This window comes from Dromaius novaehollandiae, unplaced genomic scaffold (genome assembly GCF_036370855.1).
Source record: "Dromaius novaehollandiae isolate bDroNov1 unplaced genomic scaffold, bDroNov1.hap1 HAP1_SCAFFOLD_31, whole genome shotgun sequence".
NCBI lineage: Eukaryota > Metazoa > Chordata > Aves > Casuariiformes > Dromaiidae > Dromaius > Dromaius novaehollandiae.
In genome coordinates, this window is record NW_026991289.1 from 1,844,722 (window position 1) to 1,862,558 (window position 17,837).

A 17,837-nucleotide genomic window follows, 5' to 3' on the forward strand; every position below is an offset into this window, starting at 1 on the left:
GTTTCCCTGGCAACACCCCAGTGCTGCTTCCTATTGGCTGGTGGGAGGGGGAGGGTGGGGCTGAGTTTGACTGGTGGCTCTGTCAGCCAATCAGAGTGTAGCATGTGGAAAACCCAGCCCTGGAAGCGGGGCAGGAGCAAAGCGGGAGTGAGGGAGTGGGTGCGAGTTGGTGCGAGTGGGGCTGCAGGCACATCCCAATGGCGGCAGGTGCCCTCCCACCGGGGCGGGGGCAGCGGTGCTGCCCCGGGGCTGCTTTCCTCCCGGAGCTGCAGCAGGGGCTGGTGGGGCCGGGAGCACGGGACAAAGCGCCCTGGCCCTGGGGGAGCTGCCCTGCGAGCCAGACGTGCCGGCTGCCCCCGAGCAGCTGGGCTGGGGCGGCTGGGGGGGTTTGGGGGCAGGAAGCTTTGCCCCTGCCCTGGGTCGCAGACCTGCTGTCAAGCATTTCCCAGAGCTGCTGCTTTGGGGCAGTAACTGGTCCGTAATGGGTGTTTTGCTGCACTGTGATCGTTGTGAGGCCCCGGGGTGAGTCCTGGCGGCTGCTCAGGAGCTGGCTGAGCCTTGGGGGAGGCAGGGGAGCTGCAGGCAGCAATAGCCGCGTGGCCGGGCTGTGGGCAGGGAGGTCACAGCTGTCTGCGAGAGCTGGGCCAGGAGGTCATCACTGCCAAATCAGCTCTTGGTCAGTAGCTGCCAGGCTAGCAGGAGGCACGTGGCTCAGCTGTTGATGATGAGGTCACTTCTGCCAGAGTAGCTGATAGGCCAGCAGCAGGAGCAAGGCTTGGCTGTTGATGGTGAGGTCATTTCTGACTGATGAACTGATTGGACAGCAGCAGAGCTGTGGCTGGAAAGGTGGTTGTGAGGTCACTTCCAGCTGAGCAGTTGATGGGGCAGCAGCAGGTCCACGGCCGGGACATGTGCTTTGGAGCTCACTTCTGCCTGAGCAGCTGATAAGCCAGGATTCGGCTGATGGCTGGGGAAGTTATAGTGAGGTAACTGCTGTCTCAGAAGCTCATAGGCCAGTGACAGGCACATGGCTGTGAAGGTGCCTGTGAGATTCCTTCTGGGTGAGAAGCTGATAGGCCAGCAGCAGGCTCTGGAGTGGGGAATGTGCTGGTGAGGTCAGTTGTGTGTCCGTCTGTGATAGGCCAGTAGCAGGCCCATTGCTGGGAACTGACTTTCCTCCAGAGCAGCAGGTCGGCCAGCAGCGGGCATGTGATGGAGTAATTTTTGTGAGCTCACCTCTGTCTCAGTGCCTCATAGGCTGTGTGAAGCCACACTGCTGGGAAAGTCGCTTATGAGGTCACCTGTCTCTGCAAGGCTCACACTTGGCTGATGGCTTGGGTATATGCTTGTGAGGTCACTTCTACCTGAGTCCCTGGTAGACCAGCAGCAGGCAGATGGGTGTGGAAGCAGACTGTGAGGTCTTCTTGGTCAGAGTATCTGGTAGGGCAGCAGCATGTTCATGGCATAGGAAATTATTTTAAAGAAAACTTGTGTCTCTGAAGCCCATAGGCCATCAGCAGGCACCTGGTGGTGGGAGCAGCTGCTGTTAGGCCAGGAGAAGGCCCATGGCTTGGATGTTGGTGGTGAGGTCACTTCTGGGTTTGGTGAGTGTGCCAGGAGGAGGGATTGACACCTGCAGAGCTCTACAGCACTACAGAAATGCAACTAATAAATCAAGCAGAAGTAGGCAGTAATGTTCCATACCATCTGACACCAGTTTTATTCCATTCTGTTATCATGGATTAGTAGTGCTACATTTAAAATGTGGGTGATGTTCTCTGGTAAATGTAGATGTGGAGTTTGACTATGTACTTCTTGCTAAGTACTGGCTTAGCGTCTGCTACCAGTGGGCGAGGGAGTCCAGCTAGAATGTTTATGCTGCTAAATGAATGAAGTGCTGGTGTGAGCAGTGACATTAGTAATCTCTGATTTTATTTGCTGAGTGCTGCAGAAAATTCTGTCCCATCCAAATACCAGGGGGCTTCTGCAATTGTTCTCCAAGACCTGAAGGACATCTCTGTCCTTGGATTCCTGGAGGTGGGAAGTGAGCAGGCGCAGGGCTGTGGCTGGCTGTTGAGAGGAAGTGCCTGTTGCAAGGCCTTGGGGGACTAGATGAAAACTGAAGGGCTGGAGAGTTGGTCTGTGTGTGTTTTGGGACCCTTGGGGGTGCCCTGTCTGCTGCCATGTGTGGTGCTGTGCCCTGTGTGTCCCTGCTGCAGGAGGCACGTGTTGGCTGGCCACCCTCTGTGAGGTGAGGGGTGGGGGTGCAGGTTGTCACAGTGGTGGGGTGCCCTGTGGTGGGGACAGGGCATGGCCCCAGTGTTGTGCTGCTCATTGTGGGAGGAGGTTTGTGGAGAGAGCAGTGCTGTGCTCCCAGGGCCCTGCCTGCCATCATGGTGTCCTTCTGGGAGACCTGGGGTGGGGACCATTGGTGACCGTGTTCCCTCCTTGGAGCATCCTGGTGCAAGCCAGGGATGCTCGCAGTTTGCTGCTTTCTGTCAGCTGTGGTTCAGGCTTGCAGTTTCTGAAGCTCTTGATGCTTTCCTGAGTCTTTGGGATTGTACGGACTCTTCTGGGGAAAGTCATCTTCTCACTCCTTATAAAGGCTTTCTGTTGAATCTGGACCCTCATTGCATCTTCCCATCCCAGACCCTCATCCATTCCAATCCATCAGAGAGACAGGGAGTAAATCAAAGCAGTCAGAGCCACTTCTTCGCCTTTTGCCTGCCCAGACCCTTGCAAACAGTGGAGATGCCACCTCACAGAAGTCAGGCCTCTCGGGGCGATGGGTGTCTCCAAAACACCTGTCCTTGATCAGCTGTGGAGGCAGGAAGATCCTCCTTGGGCTTCTCTTCTTGAGGCTGAACAAACTCAGCTCTCCCGGCCTTTCCTTACATGCCCCATGCTCCAGCCCCTGACCATCTTGGTGGCCCTGTGCTGGACTCCCCTCCTGTGTGTTAGCGTCTTTCTGGAACTGGAGAGCCCAGACAGGACCTGGTATCCAGATGTGGCCTCAGCTGTGCCCAAAAGAGGGGTAGAATGTCTCCGGTGGCCCTGCTGGCTGTGCTCTCACAAATACAGCTCAGCATGGAGGGGAGACATTGGTCCCTGGCTGTTGTGACTATGTAAGGCCAGCAGAACTGATACTAACCCTCTGATTCTTTCTTCTTAGGTTGCTCCGGTCATGTAGGCTGCCAGTGCAGTGCTAGAGCCCCCGAGGATGGAGGCAGGGTGCCAGGGTGTGTCCCTGTAGCTGTCAACACCTTTGCCACCATGGTGACTCCCTGTGAAAGCAGCTGCAAGTGAATGAGGTGAGGCTGCATATGGATGTGAAGGCTTCCATAAATGTGCCTTGGGGTGTGGGATCCCCTCCTGGTACCTCTGCTCTCCTGCAAATTCCTCCTCCTACAAATGCTGTTAGTGCTGGCCCGTGCAGCAAATGCTGTAGTGCCCCCTCCTTTTCCTAGATGGTTGTGCTTCCACACAGGATGAGTCAAAGACCCTTATAATAAATGCCAGTACCACCTGTGTGCCTTTGTCTGTGTGCCTCAAAGCCTGCTTAGCTTGAAGTGAGGAAGTTTCACAGCTCTTGAGCTTCTGTCTCTGCAGAGAGCTCCTCTGTGTGTTCCCCTAAGCAATGGGTGTGTTCCCATCTGGTGATGGAGCTGGGACAGGCAGGCCCACTGAGGATTTCTCCTCCAGCAAATCTTTGCTGAAGGGAAAGGCTGTGGGGATTTGTCCTTCCTGTGGATTAGGTGTGGTGATCTAAAGAGCTGTGCAGGCAGGCAGACTCACAGCTGTGTCCAGCTGATGACCAGTTGTCTTGAAGTTACAGTTTATTTGTCCTGCCTTGAGGACGAACCCTGGGAAACTGCCGGTCCCCCTCCTGCTGCGGAGACCTGTCCCAATGGCTTTTGTGTCTGGACACAGTTTGTTGCTGGTAGCTCATGGGAGCTGCTCTGCTCCTGCCCTCCTGTTCTCTCCAAAGGGAGGGAGAGGAAGCAAGGGTGACAGGGCTGCAGGTTGGGGAAAGCCTCACTTGAGTTGCTCATCTTCCCCAAAGGGGATAAGTGGTGAGAGACAGGCCACCCAGGAGCCACAGTTACAAGCATGACACATGGTCACATCTGCCCAGTGCAGCATGTCCAGGTTCCCTGAGTACCTCATAGGCCATCAGAAGGTGGCAGGCCATGTAAGCAGCCCGGAGGAACATGGCTTGGATGTTGAAAGTGTGCCTGATGGGTGGCCTGTCAAGGACTGAGGTCTCCTGCTGGCCTTGGAGGTGCTGAGGCAGAAGGGAGCTCACCGTCAGGATCCAAGCGGTGTGCCTGCAACTTGCCTGTCAGGTCCTGAGGATAAAGTGACCTCACAAGCACATACCCCAGCCATGGGCCTGCTGCTGCTGACCTATCAGGTAATGAGGCAGAAGAGATCCCAAAGTCCACACTGAAGTGATTAACCAGGTTCTTGCTGATTAGGAGAATGCACAGAGCCGACATCACCAGAACCTTTCCCAGCCTAGAGCCTGCTGATGGCCTGTCAGCTCCAGAGAAAGAAAGAACCTCACAAGCAGCATGCAAGGCATGTGTCTTCTGCTGGCCAGTCAGTTTCACAGTTGCCTGACATGTGACCTAACAGGCACAGGTACCATTCCGTTCCTTTCCATGGTTTCTAGGCTGACTTTGAGGTCACTTGTTCCTCTGTACGGGATAGGCCAGCAGCAGGTACATTGCTGCTGTTTGCGTGTGTGAGGTCATTTGTGATTCATTATCTGACAGGGCAGCTGCAGACACATGGATTGGAGGTCCTTTTTGAGGCACTACCTGATAGGCCAGCAGCAAGTACATTTTTGCTGGTTGTCTTGGTGAGGTCAAGTTGTGCCTGAGACCCTAAAAGGCCACAGCATGCACATTGCTTTGGTGATGATGATGGTGAGGTCAATTGTTTCTCAATCCATGATCGGTGGAGAGCAGGCACATGGCTGCTGTGTGTTCTTGTGTGTCCTTTCTGCCTCCAGACCTCATAAGCAAGGATCAGGCCCAGGGTTTGGATGCAGATGGTTAGGTCCCTTGGCCTCAGTACCTCTTTGGCCAGCACAGGCATATTGGTGCGGTTTGTACTTGTGAGGCCACTTGTGCCTCAGTAGCTGATTGGCCAGCACAAGGAAAATGCTGCTGGTTGTTCTCCTGAGCTCACGTCAGCCTCAGGACGTCATAGGCCGACAGCAGGAAAATGGCTTTGGTGCATAGTGAGAGGACACTTCTTCCTGAGGAACTTGCAGGCCAGGAGCAGGGACATGGCTGTTCTTTCTGCTTCTCAGGTCACTTGTGCTTCAGTAGCTGATTGGCCAGCAGGAGCACATGGCCTCAAAGATGACTATGACATCAATCCTGCCTCAGTTCCTGACAGGCCAGAAGCATGGGCATGGCTTTGATGCTAAGAAGAGGTCACTTCTGCCTCAGTCCCTCAGGGAAGGGAAGGCGAGGGAAGGGAAGGGATATCGCACTTCATTGACCGTGCAGGGAATGAAAAGGGAGGGTGGCTAGATTCCTTGGGACACCTGTAAGACGTCACTGTAACACAGGTATGTTGAGATTTGTGCAAATTTGGTCATCTAAAAATACAGTGCCTTATTGAAACCTGGTCACCCTGCTTTCCTCTATCAGTCGAGAGAGCTCAGCATCTGAGAGTGTGACTCACTCTGTGCACAGAGTGAGGAGTGGCATGGAGACCTGTAGGCAAGGGTGTGGTTTTGGGTCACTGGGAGAGACACAAAAATATCTTTTATAATGGTGCAGGCCTGATTATAACAGAAATGTTTAGAAAATGACATTAAAAAAGAAACAAGAAAGAAATTGAAAAAAAAGAGATTTAAAGCAAAGAACTATTTTGTTATACTGTCCAGCCTTTGCATTTTTTGTGTTCTTATTGTCTTTTGTGATTTTTTTTTAATGTAGTGGTCTTTTAGTTTAGTGGGGGTTTTTTGTTTTGTATTTTGGTTTTTTTTTTAAGAGATTTTCAGAACTGGGCTGGGATGCAGTCACAGGGTTATGGAGGGCTGGTGCCATTGCAGGTGCCCTGGTGCCCTCTGCCCAGCCTCCCTCTGCAGCTCCAAGGGGCTCCAGTCTCCAGCAGGTCCCCTGTGAGAGCTGCCAGGCCCAGGCAGATACCTCAGAGACACTGGGGCCTCTCCAGGTGCCACTGGGTGCTTGTGGTTGGACACCTGAGCTCTGCCTGGAAAGCTGAAGAACTGTTTTCAGTATTTCAAAAATATGAGCACACTTTCATCAGCTCAAATGATTCACTAATTTTCATGTCAATGTTTTGCTATGATGAAATAGTGGAAATCTTCAGGAAGGGTTCCCAGTGCAGCCAAGCTGATCTCCCAAGATGTCTACCAGTTTTACTGAGTATTGGGGTGGACCATCCTTGTGTGTGGCAGATGCTGTCCTTAAAGACCTGATGGCTTTCCAGAGCTCCTAGGCCCTTCAGAGCTGCCTCCCCTGGGATCCCCCACCAGTCCCCTGAATAGGCCCAGGTCTGCTCCTCTGAAGTGCAGGGTCTGTGCTCTGCCACTATCCTTCCTCACTCCACTCAGGACCTGGAACTCTACTTTTTCATGGTCACTGTAGGCAAGGCTGCCACTGCCTGTCCCATCCCTGATCAGTCCCTCCCTGTTTGAAATTTCCAGATACAAGAAATTATCATGAGTATTGTCCCATCATACACCTGTGCTAAGAAGTTGTCCGTGATGCCCTCCAGAAACCTCCTGGCCTGCTTGCACTTTGCTGCTTGCCCTTCCAGTTAATGTCTGGGACATGAAAATCACCACCACCACCCTAAGAACCAGGGCCTGTGATCCACAGACTTGTTCGCATTGCTTAAAGGAGGCTGCATCCAAGCACTCACCCAAAGCCTTGCTTCTTCCGTGGAAGAGCTCCACACATCTGAGCTGCCCCTTCACACAAAGGGCATCCCCCCTACTCATTGTCCCCGACAGTCTCTCCTGAAGAGCTTGTACCCTCCAAGGAGAGCCCGCCAGTCATGTGGGTGATCCCACCACGTCTCAGTCATTCCAATGATGTTGCAGTCCTGTGACAGCTTGTGCTCCTGGCTGTGCCCCAGGCTGCAGGCATTTGCATCTATTTGGGCTGCAGAGCCTCAGCTGTGACACAGAGAACAGATTGGTCATGGTGAGACCTGTTTGCAAGAGCCAAGGACACCGTGTGTACGATGGTCCCACTTCCAAGCAAACACTTGCTGGCATGGATAGCAGGTGGCAATGTAATGGTGAAAGGAGGTTCCCACTAAGAGAGCAAACCCTGCAGTGCCCAAGGCCAAGGAGGAACAGAGCTGAGCTGTGCTGAAATGGCAGGAGAGGGGTTTGCTGCCTCAGCTGATTCACAGCACCATGGGGCCTGTGGCAGAGGTGAACTGATCTCCTGGCAGGAGAAGGTGCCACTGAAGAAAGTCCCTGGGCCTGAACAGCCTGTGATCCAGCCACCTTGAGGTCATCATTAGCCCATTTCCTGTTTATAACATTCAGGGGTGAGAAGAAGTTCAGGGGGAGGAGAGCAAGAGGGTTTGAGAGGGCAGAGAGTAGAGCAGAGACCTTGGTGGGATGTGCCTCCCATTTATGCAGCACACTTGAATGTAGCTGGGATGGACTTTGCCTAAAGGCAGTGGTGGGATCCAGTTGTTTGGGCACAGGTAGGAAACCTGAGAGGCCCTGGGGCACTGGCCCAGCACCAAAGGGGCATGGTCTTCCTGCGGGTGCCATGGTGTATGTGCTAGAGACATGGTTGTGCTGGACACCCCAGGCATCTGACGTGGTCCCTGCCTATGGCCTATCTTTATGTCATTAAATCACATGTCTGCACTGAATTCTGTTAGCTTTTTGGGCTGTAGAGGTCTGCCTGTGTCTCTGCTTCACAGTGAGTGGAGCTCTAGTGGTAGCAGTAGACATCCAGTGTCATTACAGATGGCCAAGGAAATTCCCCACTTGGCCCCCACCTGATGTTCTGGAAGGATGTAGGTCTCCCAGTTGCTCCACCAGAGCAAGCAGACACTGGCACATGCCTTCAACCACCTCTGTCTCTACAAATGTCACCAGGTATTTGTGTATGGGCAACTGACTCCCACCCTCCATCTCCAGTGATTGAAATGGGAGCTTAGACAAGGAGCTTGCTTGCAGACACCTCTATTGTGCTCCCTTCAGCTTGGGGAAGGGGAATCTCAGCTCCTGTGTGTTTGTGGAGTTCATGGGAAGGATCTGAATCCCATTCCAGTCCAGGGGCTTCTAACCTGCTGTAAGATGCTTGAATGGACTCATCAGAATCAAAACCTGAACCACGTGTCAGTGAGCTCCCTTCTTGTCCCCATCTAGGTGTCCTGCCTAGTTAAGAGATGGGAATAGGGGCTTCCAGAGTGGAATGTTTCCACCTCTTTCAGATAACCATCCTCTGATGAGACTAACTGTAATGCTGGAATCAGTCTTCCTTCAGTGCTTAGAGAGGGACCGTCGGTGATTATTTTAGTCTGCTTCACATTTCCCAGGAGGAGGGAGCACAAGGGACAGAGAAATTCAGGCCTTCAGCTGGGCCTCTGCTCCTGAGTGGGGCCAGGCTCCTGGGATGGAGGGAGCTCATGGCAACCTGGCAGCACTGCCCAGACACAGCTGTGTGCAGGAGCAGCTCCTCTGCCAAGAGCAGCAGGGCTGTGGGCACTGCCTGCTGCTGCTGACATGAGATGAGAGAAGGCAGAGAGAAGTGGAAGGCAGTGTGGAGTGGGAGGACAGAGGAGAGCTCCTTGTGAGAGAAATCTTCATAGCCCTTTGCATGGTAAGTCTCTGGCTGCAGGGCAATGGTACTGAGGTTCCTGGAGTGGCCTTCTGAACCCATCCCATCCCATCCCATGACTGATAGGCTTTTTAAGAATTGCTCTCCCTGTTCTTCTAGTGCATAGGAGGAGGAGATGCTTCAGAGCAGGGATTCCCTGCCACACCATCACAGGGACAGGGCACGCTGCTCCCATCTGCCAGGGGCAGCTGCATGGGGGTGAAGCCTGGGTGTGCCCTCAGGTCTGTGCAGGGCTGTAATTCAGAGAAGTTCAGAGCAGTGACTCTGCCAGCTGTGCGGGTCAGCACTCAGCCTGCCCAGGGAGCTCCCTACGGTGCTGCAGGAGAAAGCTCTGGGTGAGAGGAGCGACCCAGCAGGGCAGATTTATTCTCCCACCGAGAGTGTGCTGAGTGGATCAGGGCTGCTCACAGCTCCAGCTCATGCACAGGAGATGTCCGAGGAGCCTTTTCAAGAGGAATATCAAGGGAAGGGCTACTTGAAAGAGAAGGTGCTTTCCTTCAGGTGTCCATGCTTTCAGTTCCCTAATTTTGTCAGGGAGAAAAAAAGAAAGAGTTTTCTGTTCTATCAAGGAACTGGGACTCCTGAACCTTCACTCTGAGAGATTAATAGTTTTGTGAGAAACCTCAGCAAGCCGCTTCATCCCCACCTTAGCCTAGAGACAGCATCAGAATCACCTTTGTGGCCTCGTAGGACTTTATGTGAGCTGCCTTAGGATGTGCATGCACAGAGATGCCCCTGGACAGTGCCCTGATCCGGGAGGTTACTATAGGTCAGAACTGAGCACACAGTGGCTGGGATGGCATCTGTGAGCACTAGCAGGGAAAAGATGTTGGGGCAGAGAAAGAGCTGCCAGCAGGGACAGCTCCAGGCAGCAGAGATGGGCAGGAAGGAGTGGGAAGTGCTAACAGAATCGTCATGGCAGGATGGATTTGGGCAAGTCATGTTCAGTCCCTCTGATGCAGACACCTTCCTCTGAGCAAGCTGCCCCTGTCTCCCCTCCCACCCAGCAGACCCTCTGCCTTGCGAGCCATGGAGTCCAGGGCATGAACCACCTCCTCTTCAGCCAGACCTCCAGCAGGGCAGAGGGGCATCTCTCCTGCCATGGGCCTGTTTACTGCTGTCCCACAAAGCGGCTGAGAGTGACTCCCCTGCGATGTCATCATTTGCGAGATGGTATGCCCAGCTGGGTACGGTGAAGGCTTTCCCAAGTGCCCCTCTGTCTTTCTCTCTCCTTGCCTCCTTCGGCACCAGGATCACAATGTTGCTCCTTTTTTCCCCTCCTGTCCATGCTGCTCCTGTTCTTCTGTCGAGCTCCCTGAGGTAGGGGAGGGGTTTCAGCTGCAGTTCGGACACTGACACTGAGAGTTAGGCAACAGAGGAGTCTGCATGGAAATGAGCTTTCCCCAGCCCCCTTCTAACCTGTGGAGCTCCAGGAAATGCAGAGTGTGGGGTTGGGAATTGAGCTGACTCTTCCTTAAGGAGAGCCCATCTTTATTCCTAATGGTCCTTTGACCATTTCTCTGTGGTGTCCTGTCAGGCTTTGAGCTGCCCCCTAGAATGGCACAGCTGTCTCGTAGCCTATCTTAGAGGCCATGAAGAAGGTACAGAGATGCTGAGAGTATGGAGATGATGGTGGGAGGCTGCATATGGGCATCTGAAAAGAGCCCTGTGTGTCCTTGGCTAGAAGGGGAGTGTGGAGACCTCCCTCTGGTGCCTGGAGAAAGGGTGAGAAATTTGGAGACCTGCACTTTGAAACTGGACTGCTCTGCTCTCAGCAGTGGCTGGTTTCCTTTCAGGGCAATATATGAGTGCTATCGTCCACCAGCTGAGCGAAGTAGGAGCACAGGAAAGCTGGGAACAAGACTAATAAACAGACTAGCTGTCCTCACACTGCAACAAGGGACAGTGAACCTGTTTTTCTCAGGACTCGCAGTAGAAATGCCAAGGATTTCTGGCTTTGAGGAACACTCCCCAGGGCTGATGAGGACATCTCAAAGAAAATAAAAAATCCCTGAAACTCTGCTCCTCAAACTTCATTCTTTAGAATAGGGAGTGAAGGTGCTGAAAAGCCCTTCTATATGAGAAGTGTATTTCATTTGCCAGAAATGGTGAATGTCAGAGCTAGTCACCCCCATTCCCCCGTTCCCACTGCTGCACAGCAGGACTAACTCCTCTGGAGCCCACGGGCAGATGTCCCTGCTCCTCGCAGCAGCACACTCAGGCAGTGCAAAGTGGAGCCCAAGCAAGGGAGCTGCACAAAGATCCTCTCAGTAAAGAGAGAGGCAACGTGGGGGGTTGTACGAGAACTGCAACAATTTTTTTTTTTTTTTTTTTTTGCTTGAAAAGTCTCTCCTAATTTCTCAATATCTTTTCTTTGGACAGTCCCCCATGCCCGGAGATAGCAAAATGTCCAACAGCAGCTCCCTCAACGAGTTCCTCCTCCTGGGGTTTGCGGACACACGGGAGCTGCAGCTCTTGCACTTCTCACTCTTCCTGGGCATCTACCTGGCTGCCCTCCTTGGAAACAGCCTCATCATCACAGCTGTAGCCTGCGACCACCGCCTCCACACCCCCATGTACTTCTTCCTACTCATTCTCTCCCTCCTGGACCTTGGCTCCATCTCCACCACTGTCCCCCAGTCCATGGCCAATTCCCTGTGGGACACCAAGGCCATTTCCTACTCAGGATGTGCTGCCCAGGTCTTCCATTTTATCTTTCTCATGTCGACTGAGTATTCTCTCCTCACAGTCATGGCCTACGACTGCCACATTGCCATCTGCAGACCCCTGCACTACGGAACCATCATGGGCAGCAGAGCTTGTGTCAGAATGGCAGCAGCTGCCTGGGCCAGTGGTTTTCTCTATGCTGTGCTACACACTGCTAACACATTTTCAATACCACTCTGCCAAGGCAACACAGTGGACCAGTTCTTCTGTGAAATTCCCCAGATCCTCAAGCTCTCCTGCTCAGACTCCTACCTCAGGGAAGTTGGCCTTCTTGTGGTTAGTCTTTGTTTATTCTTTGGGTGTTTCATTTTCATTGTGCTGTCCTACGTGCAGATCTTCACTGCCGTGCTGAGGATCCCCTCTGAGCAGGGCCGGCACAAAGCCTTTTCCATGTGCCTCCCGCACCTGGCTGTCGTCTCCCTGTTTGTCAGCACTGTCATGTTTGCCTACCTGAAGCCCCCCTCCCTCTCCTCCCCAGCTCTGGATCTGCTGGTGGCTGTTCTGTACTCGGTGGTGCCTCCAGCAGTGAACCCCCTCATCTACAGCATGAGGAACAAGGAGCTCAAGGATGCACTGAAGAAGCTGATTCAAAGGGTACAATGTCAGCACCAATAAATATCCATTGTGCATCCACTCCTCAGGGCATCTGGCATCAAGGCTGTGTGTTCTGCATTTCTTTCTTTCTTATTTTTCTCTTTTTTCTTTAAAAAAAATTTGGGTTCATGTTACATCTCCTCAGGAATCTCTCATTTGAATCTGACCCAGAGACCGTGTCGAAGCAGGGAGCCAGGCTTCCCCCTTCATCAGCAGACATGGGGGAACCTCAGAGCCTGCTAGTCTGAGATGCCTTGGATGCCTCCAGTGCAACGAGGAGCGTTTCCCTTTGCAGTGTCTCCTTTGGCACTGACACCAAGGGAGCTCAGGGGCACAGAGTCAGGCTCAGATGAGTACAGACGGGTTGAGACCATGGGTTCCAATTGCCTTTAGGAGACCTCAGCGCCCCTGGCCACAGTCAGGATGTGATGTCCTACCCCTCTTTGGGGAGGTAGCAGCCAGGTGTCACTGTGGCTGGTCCCGTTCCCTCTACAGAGCTCCGATGCACACAGTGGAGCGGAAATGGAGGGGAAGAGAGTCTGGACACAGCCTGTGGGGAAAGATCTTCTGCTCCTCAGCACCATCTCCTCACCACCACAGCAGGCATTTCCTCACTGCAGCCTTCACTGGGGGGCTGCAGCTTTCCTGGAGACTCGTCCACCAACAGCAGCAGGACTTTCTCATTTCAGGGCTGCTCTCCTCACTTCCACACTCTTCTGCTGTGCTAAAATGTGTTTATAGGGCCTAAGTGCTCTTGTAATATGGCAGTGGCATGCTCCTGTGAGCAAAAGCAGGACCAGGCATTTGGCACTCTTTTGCCAGACCTGGCCTCTGGGATAACATTTCTATAAGGAAAGGGGTTCTTCCTGTGACATGCCTGAAGTCTGGCCTTTCTTCAGAAGATGGAGTCAAAATTACGCCTAAAGGATTCCACCACAAAAGGGCCTACTCTTCTGCTTGTGAACTCCATGGGCTGCAGGGGAGGAGCTCAGAGTCCCCAGGTGATCTGTTAGGGACTGAGGGCTGGATTCAAGGCTCATCTGTCAGTGACCAGTGGAGATGGGGAATGATGTCTGAATCACCTGTGCTTGGCTGTCCCACAGGTGACAGTGCTGATGACAGATACCCAACCTTCTGGAAGGGAATCTCCAGGGGATCCCCAAGAGAGCTCAGGGGATCTCCAGAGACAGCATGTGCCTGGGGTGGGCAGTGAGTGGAGCCTCACAAAATGAGGGATGGTCCATGGTGGAGTAACCAGAAGGTAAAGCACTAAATCCAGGTATGTAGGGGGAAACGAGGGCTCTGCAATCCCTGGAGGGGGAGTGGAGGCCCAGGGAAGGGGCACTGGAGAGTGATTCCTGCACCCTCAGTGAAACACCACAGGCTGGAACCAGTGCCCACCCAAACACATCTCCTGCCATTGCCAACACCCTGGGGTCACTCTGAGCACCATCCATGAGCACAGAGAGGTGCCAGCAGTATCAGTGGTCCCTGTCCAGCTGGGTCTGCTTCCTGCCCCAGCCAGCACGGCCAGTGTGGAACAACCCCGCAGCCTCACAGCCCGCTCGCCCTGCAGAGCAGCACCGCCAGCCTGAGGCCCTGTGGGGAGCATGGGGCAGGGGTGCGGGAACGGCCAGGCCAGCACAGACACACTGACCTGAGGAAAGGCTCTCGGGGGAGCAGGGATGTCCCAGCAGAAAAGCCGGGTAGCATTCAGAGACAGGAAACGAGAAGGAGAAGCAGGTTTCTCTGGGCACCAGCTCGGGGCAGGTGGCTCTGTCCCTGGGGCAGCAGGAGCTGCCGGAGGGGCTGCAGGGCCAGGGCTCTGGTGCTGTGCTGGGCAGCGGGGTGGGCATGGAGGGGCTGCAGGCAGACAGGGAGGGGGATCTGCTGGGCACAAGAGCAGGGGAGACAGAGAGTGGTCAGCCTCATTGCAAGGCCCCCTCCCCCTTGCCAGGGATCTGCTCCCCTTGTCCTTGGGCCGTGCCTGAGCTACGCTGTGGACATGGCTGTGGCTGGCCCTGCACCTCTCGGGTCCTGACCCGACCCTGTCCCCATCCTGCTGACCTGACTCCCCATCTCTGCCTCGGACCTGTGTCTGACTATGGTCAGGAAAGCCTTGGCAAGGGAAGCTGGGACCCGAGCAGATCCCAGAGAAGGTTGTAAGTAAAAACACTGGCCGTGCAGGCACAGCAGCAACTCTTGCCTGACAGCCCATTTAAAGGAGTAAGGAGAGCTTTGGATTTGGACCCCCTGCCCGGGTGAAGCTGCACACGGAATCTTCACTAGATGAAAAAGTGAGAGCAGCCACTTGGGGTGTGCTTTTTAATGTGTAGTTATGAAAGCAGGTATTTCTGTATCACAGCTTGAGTGTTTAAGCACCACCTGTGAATGGGTTCCTGCACTGGAGTGCTGGGAGCAGCAGGAGCTGGGCTGCTGCCTGTGGGAAGGGGAGCTGGGAGCCGAGGGTGCTGGCAAGGCAGGCAGGGCAGTGACCCACCAACGAGAGGTACCGTACCACTGTGACTGGACAAGAGGAGCAGAGCAGGTTTGGAGATGGTAACTGGGGTCAGGTGCAGTTCAGAGATCACAGACAAGACCGTAGGGTTCTAAGCAGCCCTGCTCTGCGTGGGAGGTTGGACTGGAGGTCTCCAGGGGTCTGATCCCACCAAAAATCCTCTGCAACTCCATGAATGGAAAGACCCTGGGCACAGAGACAGGCTCTGCCTTTCCCACAGGCTGCACTGCCGGCAGGCGAGGGGCAGTGTTAAAGACGGCCTCTGACCCTAGGTTTCCCGAAGCAGAGTCTCAGACGCGGAGTATCACACACTCATTTACTATATATGGTACAGCAGCAAATGACAGCTCAAGCTGGATGCCTCCGGAGAGGGACCCGAACAAAGAAACCCCTGGGCAATTATAACCTTTCAATCTAAGTTCTCCACTCCTCACACAGTAGTTCGGACCAACAGTAATATTCAGGTCTGGGGTCTTCCCATTCCCTGTTGGGTCCTATCATTGTCTCTCTAGGTCCAGAGGAGATAATTCCAGACCACAATAACTAACACTGCCCCAGCAGTGAGAGGAGGCTTTGTTTCTCAAGGTCCTGATGCCCTGCACAGGCCTTATTTCAAAGCCTTGACATCCCCCCTTTCGGAGTGTGAGACACAGGAACACAGACTGCTGGTAACTCCCTCCTCTTTCCAGCTGGAACCAGCTCTGGGGCCTCTTTTACTGAACTAGGTGAAAGTTCATCATGTTCTGTGAGTGTGGCTGAAGGCTTCAGTAAATTTAGCTCCTCATGCTAAGCAAGTTTGAGAGAAGTTGTGCTAAGCGGCTACTTCTAGACAGCCCCAGTCCCATATTCTTTAACATCTTGCCAGGATCTCCTGCCAGGATGTTAACTCAGCGCCCATGTTCAGCTGATCAGATACAAGGAACCTCACCATCAGTGTCCAAGCTATGTGCCTGCTGCTTCTCTATCAGCTGCTAAAGCAGGAGTGACCTCACATGCACAGGCCCCAGCCATGAGCCTGCTGGTAGCCTATCAGAGGCTGAGGTAGAAGTGACCTCCCAAGCAGGAACTCAAACCTTGTCCATCAGAGAAGCTGAAAGGCCATCAGCAGCAGCCCTGTGGGCTTGGTAGAGGATTGTAAGGTCACCTCTATCTGAGCAGCTGATAGGCCAGCACTTGGCTAATGCTTGGGGCAATTGTTTGTGAGGTCACTTCTGCCGGAGGACCTGATAGGCCAGCAAGAGGCACAGGGCTAGGATGTTGCTTGTGAGGTCATTTAGAACTGTGTAGTTGATAGGCCAGAAACAGTTGCATGGCTTGGATGGTGACTGTGAGATCACTTCCATCTCAGCCTCACATTGGCCAGCAGCAGGTGCGTAGCTCAGGTGGTGATTGTGGTGTCATTTCTGCCTGAGTACCGGGCTGGATGGAAGCCAAGAGCATGCTGAGGTGATTTCCCTAAGGCAAGGTGAAAGACCAGCAGCCGGTCCATTGGCTTGGTAGGTGATTATGAGGTCAGTTGTATCTGGTCAGCTGACAGGCCACCAGGAGGCTGATAGTTGGGGACATTTTTATGAGATCAATTCTGTCTCAGAAGCTCATAAGAGAGTAGGAGGCCCACAGCCATGAAGGTGCCTGAGAGGTCACGTCTGCCTCTGCAGATGATGGACCAGGAGCAGGCACATGGGTGGGAAAGTGGCTGTGAGGTGACTTCAGTGGGTGAAGCTCACAGGCCAGCACTCGACTCCTTTCTAGGGTAGGTGGTTGTCAGGTCCTGTCTGCCTGAGTACCTGATAGACCACCAACAGGCACAGGGCAAGGATGTCGGTTGTGTGGTCACTCCTGTCTCTGCTGGGTGCGACTCGCTCTGTGCAGAGTGAGCAGTGGCGTGGACAGCCCTGGGCCATGCGTGGTTTTGGGCCACTGGGCTCTGTGCAAGACACAGAAATACATTTCTAATGCTGCAGGCCTGGTAATAACAGAGATCTTTTTAAAAATGTCAATAAAAATGAAACAACAATGCAATTAAGAAAATGATCTAAAGTGAAGAAATGTTTTGTTACACTTCCCAGCTTTTAAATTTTCTGTGTTCTTCTTGTCTTTCTTTGCTTTGTTATCTTTTTTTAATATACTGGTCTTTTTTTTTTTTTTCGGAAAGGGAAATTGATTTCCAGAATTGGGGAGGGATGCAATCACAGGCCACTTCTGCCTGAGGCCCTGATAGGCCAGTGCCAGTCACATGGCTGGTGTCTGTGGTTGTGAGGTCACTCGTGCCTCCTGCCCTTATAGGCCAGTGCTGGTTACAAGGCTGTTGTCTGTGGTTGTGAGGTCACTTGTGCCTCAGTGCCTGAGAGGTCAGTGCCAAGCATATTGCTGCTCTTGAGGACACTACATCCTCAGACGCTTTTAGGGCAGCTTCAGGCATATGGCTTTGACATTAACTGTGAGGTAACCATTGCATCAATACCCGATAGACCAGAAGCTGGAACTGGCTGCTGCTTGTGGCTGTGAGGTCACTGGTGCACCAGTGCCTGATAGGACAGTGCTAGGCAAATGGCTGGGGTTTGCAGTTTTGAGGACACTTCTGGCTGAGGCCCTGATAGGCCAGTGGCATGTGTAAAAATCATCTTTTCTCTTTTGTTCATTCGCGGGCACCGGTAATGAGCAGCAGGAGTCAGATTCTCTAAGATTTTTAAAGTTTTATTGCTAGCAATAAGGTGCCTCTTGGCTGGGCGCACAAGAAGGACCCCGAGCAGCTTTTGGTTACAGCTTTGAAGCAATACTAAGCTGTTACCTAGTCAATACTTTAGTCTACATAACCAACCAGATCTAGCCATGATTCTTAGTTCTACCAGTCCCCTTGCCATGTTACAGTACGAGGTATTTCCGTGCCAGCCTTATATGGACCATCTTGTAATTATTCATTAGCTGATTTGCACCTCCGCTGATGTTACCTTTGAGCAACTTTGGCACTGCTGGCTGGATTAAACTGGCTTCTTTGCAGTTCCTGAACTCTGTATGAAAGACAGGGCTAAGGCAAGGTCAGATAAGATGTTCTGCTTGCAGGGCGCTGTGACCTTGCATGTTCTTTCTCTGCAAAACTAAAGTACAGTGGAAATTTCCTTAACATTCCCTCCTGTTAT

General features: G+C 53.1%; 1 protein-coding gene across 1 annotated transcript; it reads left to right on the plus strand.

Annotated features, from left to right (window-relative positions):
- The first annotated feature begins 11,432 nt into the window (after positions 1-11,432).
- LOC135325537 (olfactory receptor 14C36-like) lies at positions 11,433-13,411 on the plus strand. Its single transcript, XM_064503656.1, has 2 exons — positions 11,433-12,179; positions 13,283-13,411. Exons 1-2 carry the CDS (start codon positions 11,433-11,435, stop codon positions 13,409-13,411), a joined length of 876 nt encoding a protein of 291 aa, XP_064359726.1.
- The last annotated feature ends 4,426 nt before the right edge of the window (positions 13,412-17,837 follow it).

Coding starts and splice junctions, on each gene's coding strand:
- LOC135325537 (XM_064503656.1), top strand. CDS start 11,433: ATGTACTTCTTCCTACTCATTCTCTCCCTCCTGGACCTTGGCTCCATC. Junction 12,180..13,282: donor TGAAGAAGCTGATTCAAAGG/GTACAATGTCAG, acceptor GCTGTCCCACAG/GTGACAGTGCTGATGACAGA.